We start from the raw sequence: 17,664 nt of genomic DNA on the forward strand, positions 1-17,664 counted from the left end.
GCGTGTGTTTTGGTCACATTGTTTTAACTGCTTGAGGTAACACTAATGTTCGCGTCAGCCTTGAAAGCAAATGGCTGATCTTTCTCTACTAATTCAACATCTAGTCAACAAATTAATTACATAGTAATGATATGAAAACATGCACTATAGTATACTGTATACACACTTTCGTTGTCCCGCTCTGTGCAGCGCGCAGTGTCACGTGTCAAAACAAACAGCACGAGTCGTCAGTGATTCCGCCTCTAGAGGCCGCTCCCGTACCGTATAATCATTAGAGACTAATGACAGTGGACCTTTTTAGCCGCTCCAGCAACGGACGCAACCTGGAAAAACTATCGGCATGGGTTTTTGCGATAGCCAATAGTTCCAGCAATCAGCTGTCGGTACCAATGAATCGACCTCTGATAATAATAATAGTGCATGACCTCAGAGACAGTTTAAGTAGGAGACAGATCACTCGTAGAAAAATACCATGATGGCCACCAAGTGAACTTTTGCTGCCATGTGAACCAGCATGCCATATTCATACCAGTATATTTCTGTCTGTTTACCTGGCTGGTGTCCATCGTGGCCCCTGAATGCAGGTAGGGTCAATTAGAGCGCCTGACCACACAGCTACAGGCCCTTAATTGAATAAACAAGCCCGTGTTCACACAGTGAGACGATGTGGTGTCAGTGAGCATGCTGTGTGGGCCCTGTGCCCCTGGAGTGAGGCTTAAAGGTGACATATCATGAAAATCTGACTTTTCCAGGTTTTAAGTGCTATAATCAGGTCCTCAGTGCATCTACCAACCAAGGAAACGTGAAAAAGATTAACCCAGTAACTTTGTTTTGGTAAGCCTTTTTCTGCAAGCGTCTGAGAAAACAAGCGCGTCAGATTTCGCTCCCTTGGTGACGTGGCAAAGGGATCTCATTATAATATTACCGCACCTTAATCTGTAAGTTTACACCCATGGCGCCATTATTGTGTTTTCGCAAGCAACAAGGGTGTACCGGTTCTAATGCCATAGCAAAAGTTTGAGCAAAACATGCTAACTGTTCTGTCATTGGCTGCACAGTCAAAGTATCACTGGCTCTTAACGAGCTCCACTGTCCAGCAGGGTGCAGGTCAAGTCCTCTCTGTAACAGCCTTCATAAAATAGAGTCCACCTTAAGGACATGTGCAGATATTTCCCAAGTGTCATTTATTTCCTGTTTGAGGTCCACCAACGCTTATCTTCCCTGTTTTGTTTCTCTCTTGCTGTTTTTCTTCAGATGGAATCTCCGGTCTCCACCCCGGCCCCTCCGCCACTTCACCTCCTCGCCTCTATGGGAAACAGTGACATCGCCTCACCTTGTGAGCAGCTTATGGTGCGAACACGGTCGGTGGCTGTCAACACATCTGATGTGGCCCTGTCCACTGAGCCAGAGTGCCTGGGACCCTGTGAGCCGGGCACCAGCGTCAACCTGGAGGGCATTGTGTGGCAAGAAACTGAGGACGGTAAGAAAACAAACTGTAGAGCTTGTGATATAAGCTGAGTTTACAAATGTTCAATAGCCAGACTTTTGATTGAATCTGCGAAAAATTTGGCCCTCACTATAGTTTATTCTGGCCAATAGCCACCTTGGTTAAGAAGGAGAGGCAGTCTGATTGACGTGTAAAGCAGCCAAGCTGGTTTGTGTTGATTACACCACAATAATCTGAGCAGCAGGGACAATAAATAAATACATAGTGGCCATGATTGGTTGTAAAGAAAATGTGAATAATTTGAATAGATCTCCATAGATCTGAATTTGTGTCCATCCAGACATATTAAGATATAATTTAAAATATTGTATTTCTGCTCATGGATATCTAGTTCACTCCAACTAAATTCTGGTTACTAACATGCAACAGTGATTAGTTGTTCCTCAGAGCTCATTGTATCAACACAGAACCAGTGTTTCCAAGTGGAATGATAAAAACAAGCCAATCATATTTTGTATGTGTACAAGCAAGTGTAACTTCGCTGGCGCAGTGTTTGAGTAGATAAAAAGGAGATAAAAACATGGTAGCAGTATTTAAAAAAAAAACTGAATTAGGTCAAAGATTCATAGAACTGTACACACCCTATTTTCTGTGCACAACTTTTCATTAGTTCATTAGTTTATATGGATAAAAGTTTAGCAATTAAATAAAAAAAGAAAGCAGTGAAGGAACCAATTAAGAGTAGCAAAAACTGAAACTTTGTTGATTCCTGAATCAAAATACTATTCACAGAAGTAGATACTTAAAGTTTTCTATTTGTCAGCCTCCAGCAAGTGTTTCTGATAGAAGACAGAAAATTGGCAGCAAGTTACAGTGTTGCTTCAGAACAACACAGTTACAGAGATTAACAAAAATGGTCCAGTTTGAAGTCCTGGGGAAACAAAAAACATTTAGAGTCTGTGTGTTTGGAACATGAGAGGTTGACCACCTTGTTGAGGAGTCCGTCTGTTTTGCTAAGCCATTTGTTTAATCAGAGTCAAGTGCACATCACTGATCATTACTCAAGTGAAAATATGTTCTGCTATTTTTCACAACAAGGCAAACAATTTTTGTTATTGTTAAAACATTAGAATAGCTATATATACAGAGGTGCACATACGTTTTTCAGCCCGGTTCTCATGAGAGCACCTGGAGATTTGGTGTGACCCATTAAAAATAACTATAAAAAATAAAACAATTAATAATAGTAAATAATAGTATTATTGAAGTTTATTTAGTTAGTTCCCCCCCCCCCAAATAAAATAATAAACAAAACAATAAAGAAAGTGTGATAATACTATTATCTTTAAAAATAAAAAGTGAGTACTAAATAAAAGTTCATTTATAGTACATTTAAAAATACAATGGTAATATCGACATTTTCATTTTTTTTAAATGCCATTGATGAAAATTATGACATTATTTGTCAACGAAATTAACACTGCATTCTTGAAAGTGGCATGTTTAATGAATAAAATAATTCCATTTACTTCATTACTCCGCTTACACCAGTAAAAGAGTGTGTATGTACGGTCTTGTTATGGATACAGTTCAGATTCTGCTGAAGTTAGTTCAGTGTTGGTTTAGTTTAGATCAATAACAGTGTGAAGTTAATCAGATATAAGCAGTTCTACAAAAGGCTGCAGTGTTGTTATTCAACTTAAATTAGTTCGATATGTTCGATATGGGCAGTTAGGTGTGTAGAAAATGGCGTACGCACAAAATGGGCATTGAAATGTTTGTATGGCATTTTCTATGCAAATTTGGACATATAGAATTAAATATCCCACTCTCATTAATGCACTCAAATGACATAAAATCATTATCCAAATATTACTTGCATTTATCACACCATTTACACATCAGGCCCCAGGACTGGAAATGGGTATTCAAGTTTTAAATGGTTGATGTTGTGCAGCACTGCACAAACATTGGATACAAATAAAATTATTGATGGCGCAGTTCTAGATCTGGGATACTTTTAACTTCACCCATTACAATGTGACATATGAGGGCTTACACGCTAGATTACCATGGTTTTTGAGCCTACAAGTTCCAAATAGATTCCATGTTCAACTGATACTTGTTCCAGCAGCACTTGACCAGCAGGTGTGTGAAACAAGCAATCATAACAACATCTTGGTAAAAAAAACAAAACAAAAAAAACATATCCCCCCATACATTTATCATTTTACTTCAAATATATACAAGGGCTGAAAATGAAAAATAAAGGTGTAAAAAAAGCATAGGTCGAGATCTGAATAATTTTTAATTAATTAATAATTAATTTTATAATTAAGTTAAAATATAATTGTTTAATATTTAAATTAAAACTATAATAATTATTGTATTTAAATAAATAAGCTTGTAAAGCTTGCCTGTTCTGTTAGAGTACTTATAAGAGTAATCTTTACAGTACACAAATACCAAAATAATTTGTTCCTGTCCTCATTTAATATTAGTCTCTTCCTGAATTTCCCCCCAGGGATCAATAAAGTACATCTATCCTATATATCTTAGTTGAAAACACCTGCTTCTTAATGATTTCAGCCCCTTGTTCTGTTAACAGCTTCTTAACCAGAGCAGTACATGGTGCCTTGCGCTTGCAGATGAATTTATTCTAACAGGATTTGTACAGGTTCTGTAGGTTTGATTTTTTTTTCATCCCATCTAATCATAGCCCACTGCAGAAACATCAGTGTGTTCTACTCTCCACATCCTCAGTCTTGATTGTCGAGCATGAAAAGAAAAAATCTCCCTAAAATCCCTAAATGAGAGCAGATCTAGTCTATGGATAGGCATTGGAGTATGTGCCGCCCACACTCTGCCTGCTGCCATCCTCCCAATGCCGCCATATAAAGGGCTGCCTCATCAGCATTCAGAGTGCATTGGCTGTCTAAGTGTTTTCTATTCCTCTTGCCATGGGCACAGTGTGTCTGATTCACCCTGCTCCTCTGTGGCCACTCTTGTGTGTGTGTGTGTGTGTCTCTGACATACGAGAGGGAACGTAGTTGAAGGGTCAAGATGGAGAGAAAAACAGAACCGTTTGTGTTTCCATTCACAGCCCTGCCCAACCAGTGCCACACTTCCACAACATCAGCTCAATCTTTTTGCAGGACGGGTCCCAAACACAAGGCTCCAATTCATCTGCTCTTTCACTTTATAAAGGGGGAGCCATTGACGTGCAGGTGTTATCCACACCCTCTCTCGCTCTCTCTGGGATGGTTTCACTGGTGTGCATCTCTCCTTTTGATGTGTTATTTTTTTCTCATCGGGGTGTTGGGCAGATCTGTATCGTGGTGACATTTTGTGTGGGTGGAAAGTAAGTAGAGCAGCAAGATCCCGTGGCAGGGAACAGATCTCTCAACCACTTAGAGATGTCTTTCCACTGTGCTGCACTCTCTTAAAGATGGTGCAGAGAGTCCACCCACACTTCTCATAAGGATGACTTCCTAAGTCCTAACACTGCCAATGTGCGAATGTGATCTGCCTTACCGCAGAGTTTAGATCCAACCCTGATGATGAAGGTTTTAGGGTTTGTTAAAAGTTACTGGTGTGTTAGAGTTAACTTTGCAGGTTGGTAGATCTCTATTGTTGCGTTCAAGTACTCAGAGTTGGGAAGTCGTAATTATGACCGCAGATGCGTTCTTATAACTTAGATCAGAGCCAGATGGTGATGTACCTTTTCTGCATAAAATTCAACAAGATTTTTTAACTATATAAACTATATTTTAACTATATAAATAATGAATAAAAAAATGCGTATCAGGTGTGTTATATGTAAATATATCAGGTGCTGTAAATATATTCTATTATAGTTGTACAATACAATGGTATTTTGAACATGCCACTTAGCTTTATTTTAAATGAAAAAAAAAAAGTCATTCTTTTTAGCAAATTTACCATCAATACCGATGCTGCATCCGTTGCGTCCAACATGTTTTCTCACTGACATTCCACACTCGGAAGTCGGAATCACAGGGCTTAAAATCCTTTTCCTTAGTTTCCTACTGGTAATTGCAACTTTGTGGTGGTGACGTTCATGTGAGTTCAACTCGTAGTCATCAACTCGACTTGAAGGATTGAGCACCCATTCGACTTGTTTGGAATCATTACAGTGGTAGTCAGTCCATTTCTTATTTTGGGTCTCCCTTATAAGCACACCTAATTTAACTAATTAGCTTGTTCGAAGACTGCTCTAAGATCTAAAGTAGTTCAAAATGAGACACCTAAAATATGCAGTGCAGCTGGCCTATAGAGATCTAGAAACCCCACAACATTGCCATGCTTTTATTTTATTTTTTATTTAAATTGTCTATCACTAATAATAGTGTGTTGCCTGTAGGACAGTTCAAGCAATAAATGCTAAAGCAATACTTTGGAAAATGTTTTTAAGTAGGTAGGAATGGAATTCTCCAGATTGTCCAGCTTTGTTCAAAACCCATTTTCTATGTAGGCAATAGGCAGACATGTTCAGCTCTAATTCAATTGAATTGAAGATTGCAAGATCAAATTTCTATAGCATATTATGAATCAGTAATAAAATCGGACAGCAATGGGATTATAGGTTTATCCTCTTTAGCTCATTTCACATTTTTAGGTTGTACATTTTAGGTTCTAGATTAAATAAACTATCAAAGGCGATTGGCAGGACTTCCATTTATGTAGCCGCTATATTGAGCATTGTATTCTCTTATTCATTGTTCTATAAGTGATCGATCTCCTCCTCATACTATTTCTGGTTTTACTCTATCATGTTGCTAAGCTAAGAACCCAGTACTCTAATAAAACAAAGTGTGTTCTAATAACTTAGATCAGAGCCAGATGATGTACCTTTTCTGCATAAAATTCAACAAGATTTTTTAAACACTAGTCTATAAAATAATTAATAAAAAATTTGTTTTGCTTAATTTTTATTCAATTTGTGAAGATGCTGTAAGTATATTGTATTATAGTTGTACAATACATGCCACTTAGTTTTATTTCAAATCATTGAATTGCATGACTTGTTGCATCCACTAAGGATGCATGCAGTGCTACCTTAGAATTTGTCCAAAAACAAGCTATCTTGTAGGGGAGCATAATTTAGAGTGGCATTTGTGTCAGGAGAGCACCTAGTAAAACAACAAATGTTGCCTAGGAAGCTTGCTGAGCTTTAGAATAGAGCATCCATCTTCCATGACTTATTGAGGATCAAGTTGTTGCTGAGTCGCAGTGTCCTGACTTCCTCAAATCAACAGTGCCATGCTTTACTTCAGCCAAAGCCCAGTGTGGAAATCTTATCTAGTGTACTGCAACCTTTTATTTGTGGATGGACATATCAACTTGCTCATGTTTCAGCTCAGTGCGTGAATCCCACAATGGCAGGAGGTTAAGGGCAGACAGCTCTCGGTTAATGATGAAACAGTCAGAGGCAGATTGGAGCAATATTTCTAGGCATCACTCTGACACAAATCCCCTCTGCAGGACGCTGGAAGCAGACTAGGGTTGTGTTGGTGTGGCATCCACTCTCACAAGCCATGCATGCTGATGCCTCCAAATGTCAGCCCTAAATCTTCTGAAAGTGTATTGCTCTTGAAGTAGAGCCCAGAATGCCCTCACCCACAGACTATGAAGGGCTCAGTGCCAGCAAACACAATCGTGCCAAACAGCATGGCTCATATACCAGTATCCTGATTCAGCCCTCTTTCCACGGCCACCTCAACAAGCTAATGGATCAATGTGCTATTTTATTGCTGGAATTACATTTTGGTTTAAGTAAAACACAGCTGATTTCGTCATTACCTTTTCTCACTGAATTTGCGTATTTGGCTATTCCTTGATTTCACTGTGGGGTCAATAAAGTGCATGTATCTTATATAAAACTCAATCAAACCAGCCTCCTGATGATTTCAGGCTCTTGTTCTTTTAAAGGGGTCATTTGATGCTACATGCACTTTTACAAGTTGTTTGAACTGAAATGTATGTTGGCAGTGTGTGTACACAACCACCCTATAATGATAAAAATCCACCCAGTGGTTTTTTTAATCTACTAAAATCTTTACCCCTTTCTCAAATCGAGCCGATCTCAGATGCCTGTCTGTGTGACGTCACACAGACAGGCCCCTCCCACGATAGTTTGACTGACAGTAGTGTTTCAGCACAGACTGGACTTGATTTTTTTGACAGGGTAAAAAAAAGGGGTTTTTTGCACCACCATTGAGAAATGTTAACCAAACTATGTTACAGACTTTTCATTAAGACCCTAAAGAATCATATCAACTTGTGGAAAATGGGCATCCAATGACCCCTTTAAAGAACCCATGAAATCTCTGGACAAGTGCAGTTTTTTCCTGTGCTGATGCATTTCCTATTGAAATGGAATGTTGTGGATGGCAACTCCCTTGTTTTTAAAACATCACTAGGCTTTAGTTACGTAACATCAGCCATGAACCATCATATTTTTATTATGAACCATATGTTATATTTGCAATTGTGTTATCCTTACTTGATGGGAAATACTTAAACCAGCCTAAGATGGTTTTCTGGTCTTAGCTTGGTTAAGCTGGTCTCCTTGCCTGTCCAGCTAAAAAAACAATCATGACAAATCTATGTAGACCTGGTGTAGCCTTTAAACTCCAATAGAGCTGTTTTTAATGGAGTGTAAGAGTGCAGCAGCGCACATGCCAAGCTTCTGTTTGTTCCACTTTAGCTACTGAAGGGCATCAGAGGTGAAACGCCGGCCATTTAGCCTCATTTAGCCTGGGTTCAGACAGGTGGCCAGAGAACCGCTAATGACTGCAAGTGAAATAGGAAGGGGCCCCCGCTAATGTGCTCTTCGACTGACCTCCACTGACATTTTTCAAACGAACGTTCATGAATTCAGCTTTCACATTTGGATACGTTTGGTGGAAAACAAGGTTCATTATTTATTTATTATTTATAAAAATATATATATACTACTAAAAAGACACTCCTTCTTAAAAAGCAATTTTCTACAGATTTTGTTTATTTCATTTAATTTAAAAATGTTCATTTAGTGTACTTAGTAAACTGAAGTTTCAGTATACTTACAACATTTAACATCATAATGACTTATCTTAAATTTATTAGCCTGACTGAAGTCATATCAAGGTTACACAACGTTATTCTGCCTCTCATGACCTATTAAGGGCATATAATTGTAATGTGTTATTGATTTTGCCTGCTATTATGGTAGTGCAAAATCACAGAAATATCCAGTATTTACCTGTCCGAGCTTCTGTAGCAAAACCTCTGAATCACTGCCAGACACAAGCATTTTCATTTGCTTCAGCTGTTTTCACACAATTGCTAACCATTTGCAGAGGCGGCTCACAGTACTGCAAAGTCAGATGGAGGACACCATCAAACAATTTTCCTCCCAGAAACAACACACAGCTTTTCCTTACAGCTTTTAGCTGGTGTAATCATGAAGTGCACAGTAAAAATAGCAGGGCTGCTTTGAGAGTGCTGGCCTTAGAAAACCTCCATTTGCACTATTTAAATGGGAATTGTGGCTTTTGCAAGGACTGTGTGCGGAATATTGGTAATGAGGTGGAGAAGCAACCAGATGAGTAGTGCTCATGAATCAGAAAACTGACATTATAACTGTACAGTATTATTGTGTCATTGAGTCGCTGTATAGATAACGGAGATATTCTTACATTATATTAAGGGTCCTCTTTATTTTTTACAGGTATGCTGGTGGTCAATGTTACTTGGCGGAACAAAACGTATGTCGGAACACTTTTGGATTGTACCCGTCATGACTGGGCTCCTCCAAGGTATGTGAAGTGTTTTTAACATCAAATCAAGAAAATCATATATTCCTCCCTAGGATACGAGTCTCTGCTTGTCAGTCCCCTTTCCTTCCTACCACATCAGTACTCCCTCTGGACTAGCAGTAAGCCAGGTGTATCATCATAAACCTTAGGGATGAGGCACACTATTAAAAACATACACATCACCAAGCCTATCAGGTGATAAGAATAGAATTCCACCTCTGACTGGATGCATGAATCTAAATAGTATGTTTATTTAATTTAATAGTTTGAATATCCAAATCTTTTTAAATCAAGTCGTTTAGAATGACTTTATTATTAAAGGCTTATATTTTAGTTGTATTTAAATATGCTAAAGTGTTAATAGTTACACTGTATGAAATGTGCTGAAAGTACAAATCTAAATGTTGCACTTATTTGGTGTTTTAATTGCTGAAATTGAAAAAGTATCAGTAGCATGTTTATAGAGGTTTAAACGTGTAAAGGATTTTTTCTATATTTTACCAAATTTCATCGAATTTATCTTTTTAGACACTTGACAGCCTTTAATTTAATCCGTGTCATCGCACCAAATTATTATTATTACCGTAATTGTGAAGATCTTGTAAATAATCTTTATTTTTCTTAAAGGTTCTGCGAGTCTCCCACAAGTGACCTAGAAATGAGAAACGGACGTGGCCGTGGTAAAAGAATGCGACCCAATAGCAACACCCCAGTCAACGAGAACAGCAACTCGTCTGATAATAAGGGCAGCAACAACAGCAAGACCAGAGCAAGTTCCAACAGCAAGGGTCGGCGCGTAAACCAAAACTCCTCTGAGCGCAGGACTCCGCCCAATAGCAACACAGAGGACATAAAAGCCAGTCCCTCCTCAGCCAGTAAGCGCAAGAACAAACCTGCATCAGACATGGAGCCCAACTCTAGCTCTGAGGATTCTAAAGGCAACAAGCGTATGCGCACAAATTCAAATGGTGGAATGACCTCCTCTGCACTCCCAATTCCTATCATCAAAACTGAGTCCCTTCCTCCTCCTTTAGACCGAACCTGTCCCTCACCTGTACTGATTGACTGCCCGCATCCCAATTGCAACAAAAAGTACAAGCACATCAATGGCCTGAAGTACCACCAGGCTCGTGCTCATAATGATGACGATATTAAGTTGGACATGGACGGGGACAGCGAATATGGGGAAGAATCCTCTCTCCACCCAGAGCCAGGAAGTTGCAACGGAGCTTCGATTACACAGAAAGGCTCTCTCTCCCCAGCACGTTCTGTCACACCTAAAGGAAGAGGTTTTGATGCTCAAAGTCCATCTCCTTCTCCTGGGAAGTTTGGTTCCAAGTCAAAGAAAAAGAATGGTGATGCTGAAACAGATGTTTGTGGCACACCTTTGGAGGGTTGTGAGGAGGGGCCTTGTGTCACTGCTGATGAGGCTAGCAATGACGGCATGGAGGACAGGAAGTCCAAAAAGCCAAGCAGCAATGTCAAGTCTGACAAGCTGTCCCAGAAAAACATGAAGTCTTCCAGACCCATGGCTCCATCCCTCCCTTCTCAGCAGATGTACTCTTTGCAGCCAACATCATTTAGTGGTGGAAGCCCCAACCATCCTCCAGGGATGGCCAACATGTTGCAGGGCATCCCCAAGAGCCCCCAGCTAAAAGGCATTCAGTCAAAGTTGGGTGTAACTGGGGACTCGTCGCCAATTAATCCAGCTTTGAGCAGCTCCAAGGACAAAAAGAAAAAAGACAAGAAAAAGAAAGATTTGGGCAAGGATGCAGACAGTCCCAAGCTCCCAGGAAAGAGTGGGAAAACTGAAGAGGGGAAAAGCCCATACTCTGAGTCCTCTGACCCAGGAAGCAGGAGTGAGGGTCATCTCAATGGCTCCTCAGACCCTCATCAAAGCCGCCTTGCTAGCATGAAGGCAGAGGCGGATAAGATATACAGCTTCACGGATAATGCTCCCAGTCCATCCATCGGGGTGGCCAGTCGTGTGGATAGCAGCGGACAGCCTCTCACTCCCCTTCACGCCGTCACCCAGAATGGGGCAGATAGCTCCTCGGTAAAGACAAACAGCCCGGCATACTCTGACATATCTGATGCCGGGGAGGATGGGGAAGGCAAAATGGAAGGGGCCAAAGGTAAAGCGGAAGATCAGTCAGGCAGGGACAGTGCGAAGAAGGCACTATTTCCCTCTCAGGCATCCTCTAAGGATTCTGCATATTATGCTAGCTATGACAACTACTACTCTCCCAGTTACACCCACTCTAGCCCCGGTGGCGCTACTGCTGGTGGGCCTCTGCCGGACGGGCAAGCTGTGAAACTGAAGAAGGAAGATGAGCTAGAATCGCCAGAGGAGAAGATGAAGGTGGACGTGCAGGATGAGCGCAAAGCTGAGATCGCTTCAAGTCAGCCACACCAGCAGCAAGCCTCTGTCATTCAGCAGCGCTCCAATATGTACATGCAGCCACTCTACTACAACCAATACTACGTCCCCCCATATGGATACCCAGATCAGGTTTATCACAACCACCTCATGAACACTAATCCAACTTACAGGCAGCAGTATGAGGAAAGGCAAAGACTCATGTCTGAGCAGCAGAGGTCTGCTGAGAAAAAGCCTGATTCAGGTGTAAAAGACAGGGAGGCCTCTCTGAAGGAGGACTGGAAACAGAAGGGCCCTGTTCCTCCCAGCCTAACAAAAGCCCCAAGCCTTTCAGACCTGGGAAAGCCACAGGCCCCTGGCAAGCAGAGAGACACTTCCTCTGAACCTGCCAAGACAGTCATCATCCCTAAAGGGGAGGAGGCTAAGCTGCAGCCACAGCAGGCTGAAGGGCTTAAAATGAAGCTCAGTGAAGCTGGCCATCATGGAAAGGATGACTCAAAGGCAAGTGTGGAGTCTGCCAGGCTGGATATGGAGCAAGCCATGTGGTACAGACAGGTGAGGCAAACATGTGATCCTTGAACAAAATGACTGCACAGTTTGCAGGCTAGAGGGATAACTCACCCACAGATGAAAATTTAGTCATCTTTTACTCACCTTCATGTCATAAGGGCCTTTCGCACCGCTTTAGTTCCAGAACTAAATGTACAGTACTAAAGTACTGGGACGATTTTGCACAAACTATTTCCCAGTACCATTTAAAGGGTTGCATTCGCACTGACAGTGTGTACTAGGAAGTGACGTAAGCCGGTCGACAGCGACGTCATTTGTGCGTGGCGTTCAACGTGACCAGGGACTCTGAAACGGACAAAAACAAGCACAATTAAAGTCTTCTAATGTGAAATGCAAGACCCATCTGGTCTTTGAGTACTATTGGGAGAATGTATTTTAAAATGTAAAAACACAATTTCATAAGGGTAAGCTTAGCAGTCGTGGCCTAATGGTTAGAGAGTCGGACTTGTAACCCAAAAGTCGCAGGTTCGAGTCTCGGTGGGGGGAGTGAATGACCGCGCTGTCTTCAACTTTCAACACCACGACTGCTTGTGAGACCCTTGAGCAAGGCACTGAAACCCCAACTGCTCCCCGGGTGCTGCAGCAAAAATGGCTGCCCACTGCACCTGGTGTGTGTGTGCGCACTTGGATGGGTTAAATGTAGAGCACAAATTCCGAGTATGGTACACCATACTTGGCTACATGTCACGTCACTTTTTTATTACCTCTCAAACCCATAACTTTAAGTTCTATCTGTTTCCAGTACCCTGACAGTCAGAGACTGCCAGATGAGGACCGAGACCGGGAGCGGGACAGAAAAGGCAAAGATGAGAGGCCTAGGCCGAAAGACAGCAGCTCCAAAAAAGATATTAAAGATGGAACTGATGGTCCATGTCCTCCCAGCGCTGAGGACCAGCGAAGTGGAGGGAAAGATTCCCGGCCCAATGCCCATATACCTTTCAGCTCCCCCTTACCACAGCACCAACCCTACCTACATTACATGCATGGATATCCTTTTGGGCAAAGCTACGATACCAGCCATCCTGGATACAGAGGCATGTCCTCCGTCATGATGCAGAACTACCCAGGTAAGACAAATAATAACATCTGAATGGTGATATTCATATACTATTATTAGCATATTGTCCTTAAAAAACAACAGTGCCTACTTACTAGTAAACCTTGTTGTGTAACGATTGATTTGCACGGTTTGAACAACAACAAGTACAGAAAGGTGCAAAGGATTGCGTGGAAGACACATTTTGAGTGTGCAGTCGTCTTGCGTGTAAAATCGAGCTTGTGTAGCTGGAAGTGTTGGCATTCATGTACTTGCATAAAGCATGATTTGAGCCTTAATGTGCAGAAAAAGTACATGATAGCACTCTTATAAACTAGAAAAACAGTATGGTATTCTAATCTATCTTTAGGGTCCTATCTGCCAGCGGGATACCCTTTCTCCCCTTACGGCAGTAAAATGGGCAGTGGAGAAGAGGGAGAGAAATCTCGCTCCAGCCCCACAGTCAGCAGCAAGTCGGCTTCAGAGTCCAAAGCCTTGGACATGCTACACCAACACGCCAACCAGTACAAGAGCAAATCGCCCACTGTTGCCGAAAAGCCCTCCCATGAAAGGGAGCGAGGAGGAGGCGACCGAGAACGAGAGCGGGAGAGAGAATTAGATCGACCGCGTTCATCTCCTTCCCAACGCATAATGCCACCACACCACCACCTAGGCTATCCCCTTGTAGCCGGGCAGTACGATCTGTCTTATGCCACAGGTACTCTTTCACATTAACTTGTAAAATAAAGTATGAAAATTCAGACTGTTTTGAGATGGTTGTAGGTGAAGCTCACAAAGCCTGCCTAGAATGTCATATCAATTCCCCAAATCTTGACTGAAATGAGAGAAAAAGGCGCCTATAGCTGCTATAAAACTGTGCCAATTCCACAAAGAAAACTCTGAGTAAACAACATCTTTACTGGATGTTCCTTAATTGCAGGCCTTTCATCGTCAGCGATTGTTGCCAGTCAGCAAGCCTCAGCCCATTCCCTGTACCCACCAGCACGGAGGTGAGAATGGTAAGAGAAAACAAAGATCAAGGAAAGCCGGCAGGAGGATTGGATTGTGGCCAAACAGCGAGTGAATCACATTAATCACAGTAAAAATTGACCACAGTAGTTGGATGTGTATCCCCATTTCTGCTTTCATGTCATGTGCAATGTAAAAGCTTGTTTTGATACCCAAGCTTACAAAGAGGTCTTTATAATTGTTCCACTTGCTTTGAGCCCCTTCTCTTTAAAGCTTCTGTAGAACACCATCTGTTTCAGAGCATTATGATTATTTAAGGCCCCCTAGATTGAGGCTAGCGCTTTTAGGACGGCAGCATTGCCAACACATCAGAAGCCTATAGTGACCTCTGGTGGAGAAACATGTAATAACATCATGGGGAGACTGTATGGGATTAGACACGTTTTATAATAAATGATAAATATTATAATAATATAGCTTTTTTATTTATTTATAATGTTACATCAGTTATGCATTTTATTAGTTTATGTATATGTTTATAATATATTTACATTTATAATAATTAACTGTTTATAGATTTAATTTAATTACCAAAGCCGATTGAACTTATGCTGTATTCTAACCAGCGCTTTCTTGTGTTTTCTTTTCTTTCTTTAGGGAAACCTGATGGTCTCGCCCTTCTTTACAAATAATCATGTGACTGGATCACATGGGGAAGTATATGGAGTTCATTTAGACATCAGTTGAATGGTGTTTCTATATTTGTCGTTTTTCTGCCGGAATGTGTGGCAGATTGATGTTCTCCTAGTATCTGTACCTCGTACCCCACTACAGACTGTGAGACCAGGTTCAAAGCCATCCTGCCCTGCGCAAAGCCCAGCTGGCCACTGAACTGTGCCTGTGAACTGGTGAGGAATGATTGAAAAGCAAGGACTGTGATTCCGCTCACCCGATGCAGGCTGTGGCCAGACAAGAGGCAAGGGCTCGAGGGGACACAAGAACACAAAGACTGAAAATAGTTTTATCACACTGAGATAACGAAAGTTGTTTCCCTTTTTTATTTTAGTTGGCATCGTCACTGAAAAAAAGAAAAAAAATCAGTTTGTCCCACGGTTTTTGAATTGTTGTTCTCTAGATACCACCAGTGAAAGCTGCAGATATTATCTAGCAACTCTGTCTTTCTGCCAGTGGTTCCTAAATGGTTCTCATTGCAACATGCCTCAAGACTGCTCTGTTATTTTCTCATGATTTTTGTATATTTTTCCAAGTCTCTCTTCTCTATCATCAGCATGGTTCCATGTACCGAGAATGACATCAATGTTTTATTTGATCATTATTACTTTTTTCAAAAAAGTTCTGTTCTTAGAACCAGTAAGTTAAAACTGTACTGCGTTCCGGTAACCATCATGCTGTGTTTTAGCCATATTCAGCAGTATCATCCAGCTTCCCGTGGACTAACAAATCCAGGAAACCATTTTAAGAAGCCATGACTGCCCTCACGCGTCTGCTTTCAGCAAGACATTTCACTTCCAGATTCATTTGCGATATATGTATAATTTCAATGAGCACTGTTCCGTCACAATCTTTCATTAGAACATCACTGGCTGAGGTCCGTTTACTCCAGGGATTTCTCTTCGATTCCACTTGGTTATCCTTCAACTTGAATCTGAATATCCTCGTTCCCGTCTTGGCTATCTTACCTCATCGCGAGCAGAATTTCTGATTTATCGCTATGGTTCTTAAAATGAATGTTTGTTCATGTGACAAGGTATAGTAAGTTCTTTTAGAGAGACGCTTACGTGGTGGCCTTTCATCAGCGGTATGGGGTGCCATCAGGTGGCCTGCAGCGGTATGGGGTGCGTGACACCAGAGGCCCAGTAGTTTTGTTCTAATTGTTCTGAAGTTCTTGCATGGGGCCGCTCTATCCCTGAACACTTATTGTGGAAGTGTTGTGATAAATCCAGCGTATTTTATGAAACCAAGTGAGCGTTTGACCCGAACATGCTTTCATAGACCATCATGCTGTGTATTTCATGTGTCGTCCAGCATGGTGTATTATAGCACTAGAAATGTGACTTTAAACAGTGTCTCCTCAGGCAAAGCAAACTGGTTTTGCACCAAACGCTGTCGATATTCTTGGTTGCACACACTATGTGATGTCCTGTATATGATGTACAGAGGAACTGTTTTAAATGCATTCAAGAAACCATCCGATTACTGTTTTGTTTCGAAATCTGTCGCTAGGGTGTGTTTTTCTTTTTCCTCTTCGGTGTTGTCCTCTGCTTTATCTTCCATAGCTTTGTATTGGCTTGCCGTCACAATGCTTGCTGGTTTTTTAACTTTCACTAGGTCCGTGAAACTCTTAAATGAGTCTTTGGAGTCTCTCAATCCAAAATCTCAACTAGACGCTCTCGGTGGATCTCAGGCGGTTCCCTGGTCGTTTGCTGCTGATATTTTGTCATATTTTCACACAAAGTGATTTTAGCAGGTAGATTTTTAACAGGCTCTGCTAGAATGAGAGACGAAAGACAGGTGTTCGGAGGATTACGGTAACTCTCATGTGTAAAGTCACAATGAAAAAAGCAACAACAGCAGTACACTGAATACTGAGAGAAATGGGCTTTAAGTTACACATCCAATATATTCATCAATATGTCATTTGGTATTAGGAACATTGGGATGTTTGAGTCACGCACAACAACTTTCTGAATTGTCATGCGTTCAAACCTGAAAAATTTGGAACATTTTTTAATCTCATTTTTGTCATTTAAGAAAGAATCTCAGTACGGATCATGAAAATTGTCACATGCATTTTGTGCTAGTTTCAAATGGTGCTCAGTTGACATGCTGTGATTTGTTGGAAAGAGGATGCAGTGCACTATTGCATGCTTTGCGTCATTTACACGATGGACTACCACCTTTTTCCAGTTGAGCTTCATCCCAAGTGTTTCTCAAAAGACAATTTGTCACAAAGTATCAGGCCCCGGTACTTAAAGAATGTTTACATTTTTTTGAATGGCTTTGTTTGGAATTTTTTTTTTTTGCTGTATCACCCAATTCCACCTGTTCTTTCTTGGACTGTTTCTCTTATGTAAAGTGTACATTACCACGTTTCTTTTTTTATACAATACTGTAACTTGCCTTTGTACATTTAGGCAAAAAAAATAAATAAATCTTTTTATGAGACAATCACATCTGTCCTTGCGTGGCTCTCTTCTGTTTTATAATCATTAAAAAAATATTTTAATTTTGCTTTTCAATAAAAAGTTTTTTTTTCAGTTTTTTTTTTTCAAAACAGAAGACCCTTTTTCAGGTAAATTATCATATTGAACACTGTAAGATCCAGTTACCACTAGAGGACACCCACTTCCACTCTATCAAGGTTTTTTTTATTTATTTATTATTATTTCATTTATTCTATTCATTCCTTCTATAATGT

At 40.9% G+C, this 17,664-nt stretch overlaps 1 protein-coding gene across 1 annotated transcript; it reads left to right on the top strand.

The window, feature by feature from the left end:
* The first annotated feature begins 1,254 nt into the window (after positions 1–1,254).
* LOC107738902 (zinc finger protein 609-like) lies at positions 1,255–17,363 on the top strand. Its single transcript, XM_016550812.1, has 7 exons — positions 1,255–1,480; positions 9,183–9,270; positions 9,898–12,205; positions 12,963–13,287; positions 13,627–13,974; positions 14,197–14,275; positions 14,883–17,363. Exons 1-6 carry the CDS (start codon positions 1,255–1,257, stop codon positions 14,268–14,270), a joined length of 3,369 nt encoding a protein of 1,122 aa, XP_016406298.1. The 3' UTR covers positions 14,271–14,275; positions 14,883–17,363.
* The last annotated feature ends 301 nt before the right edge of the window (positions 17,364–17,664 follow it).

Source organism: Sinocyclocheilus rhinocerous, unplaced genomic scaffold (assembly GCF_001515625.1).
Source record: "Sinocyclocheilus rhinocerous isolate Xijiao unplaced genomic scaffold, SAMN03320098_v1.1 scaffold1396, whole genome shotgun sequence".
NCBI classification, from domain to species: domain Eukaryota; kingdom Metazoa; phylum Chordata; class Actinopteri; order Cypriniformes; family Cyprinidae; genus Sinocyclocheilus; species Sinocyclocheilus rhinocerous.

Bases quoted from the DNA above. Each gene is read 5' to 3' on its own strand.
- LOC107738902 (XM_016550812.1), top strand. From the start codon at position 1,255: ATGGAATCTCCGGTCTCCACCCCGGCCCCTCCGCCACTTCACCTCCTC. The intron at 1,481-9,182 runs GTAAGAAAACAA...TATTTTTTACAG, and splicing joins GTGGCAAGAAACTGAGGACG to GTATGCTGGTGGTCAATGTT. The intron at 12,206-12,962 runs GTGAGGCAAACA...ATCTGTTTCCAG, and splicing joins AAGCCATGTGGTACAGACAG to TACCCTGACAGTCAGAGACT.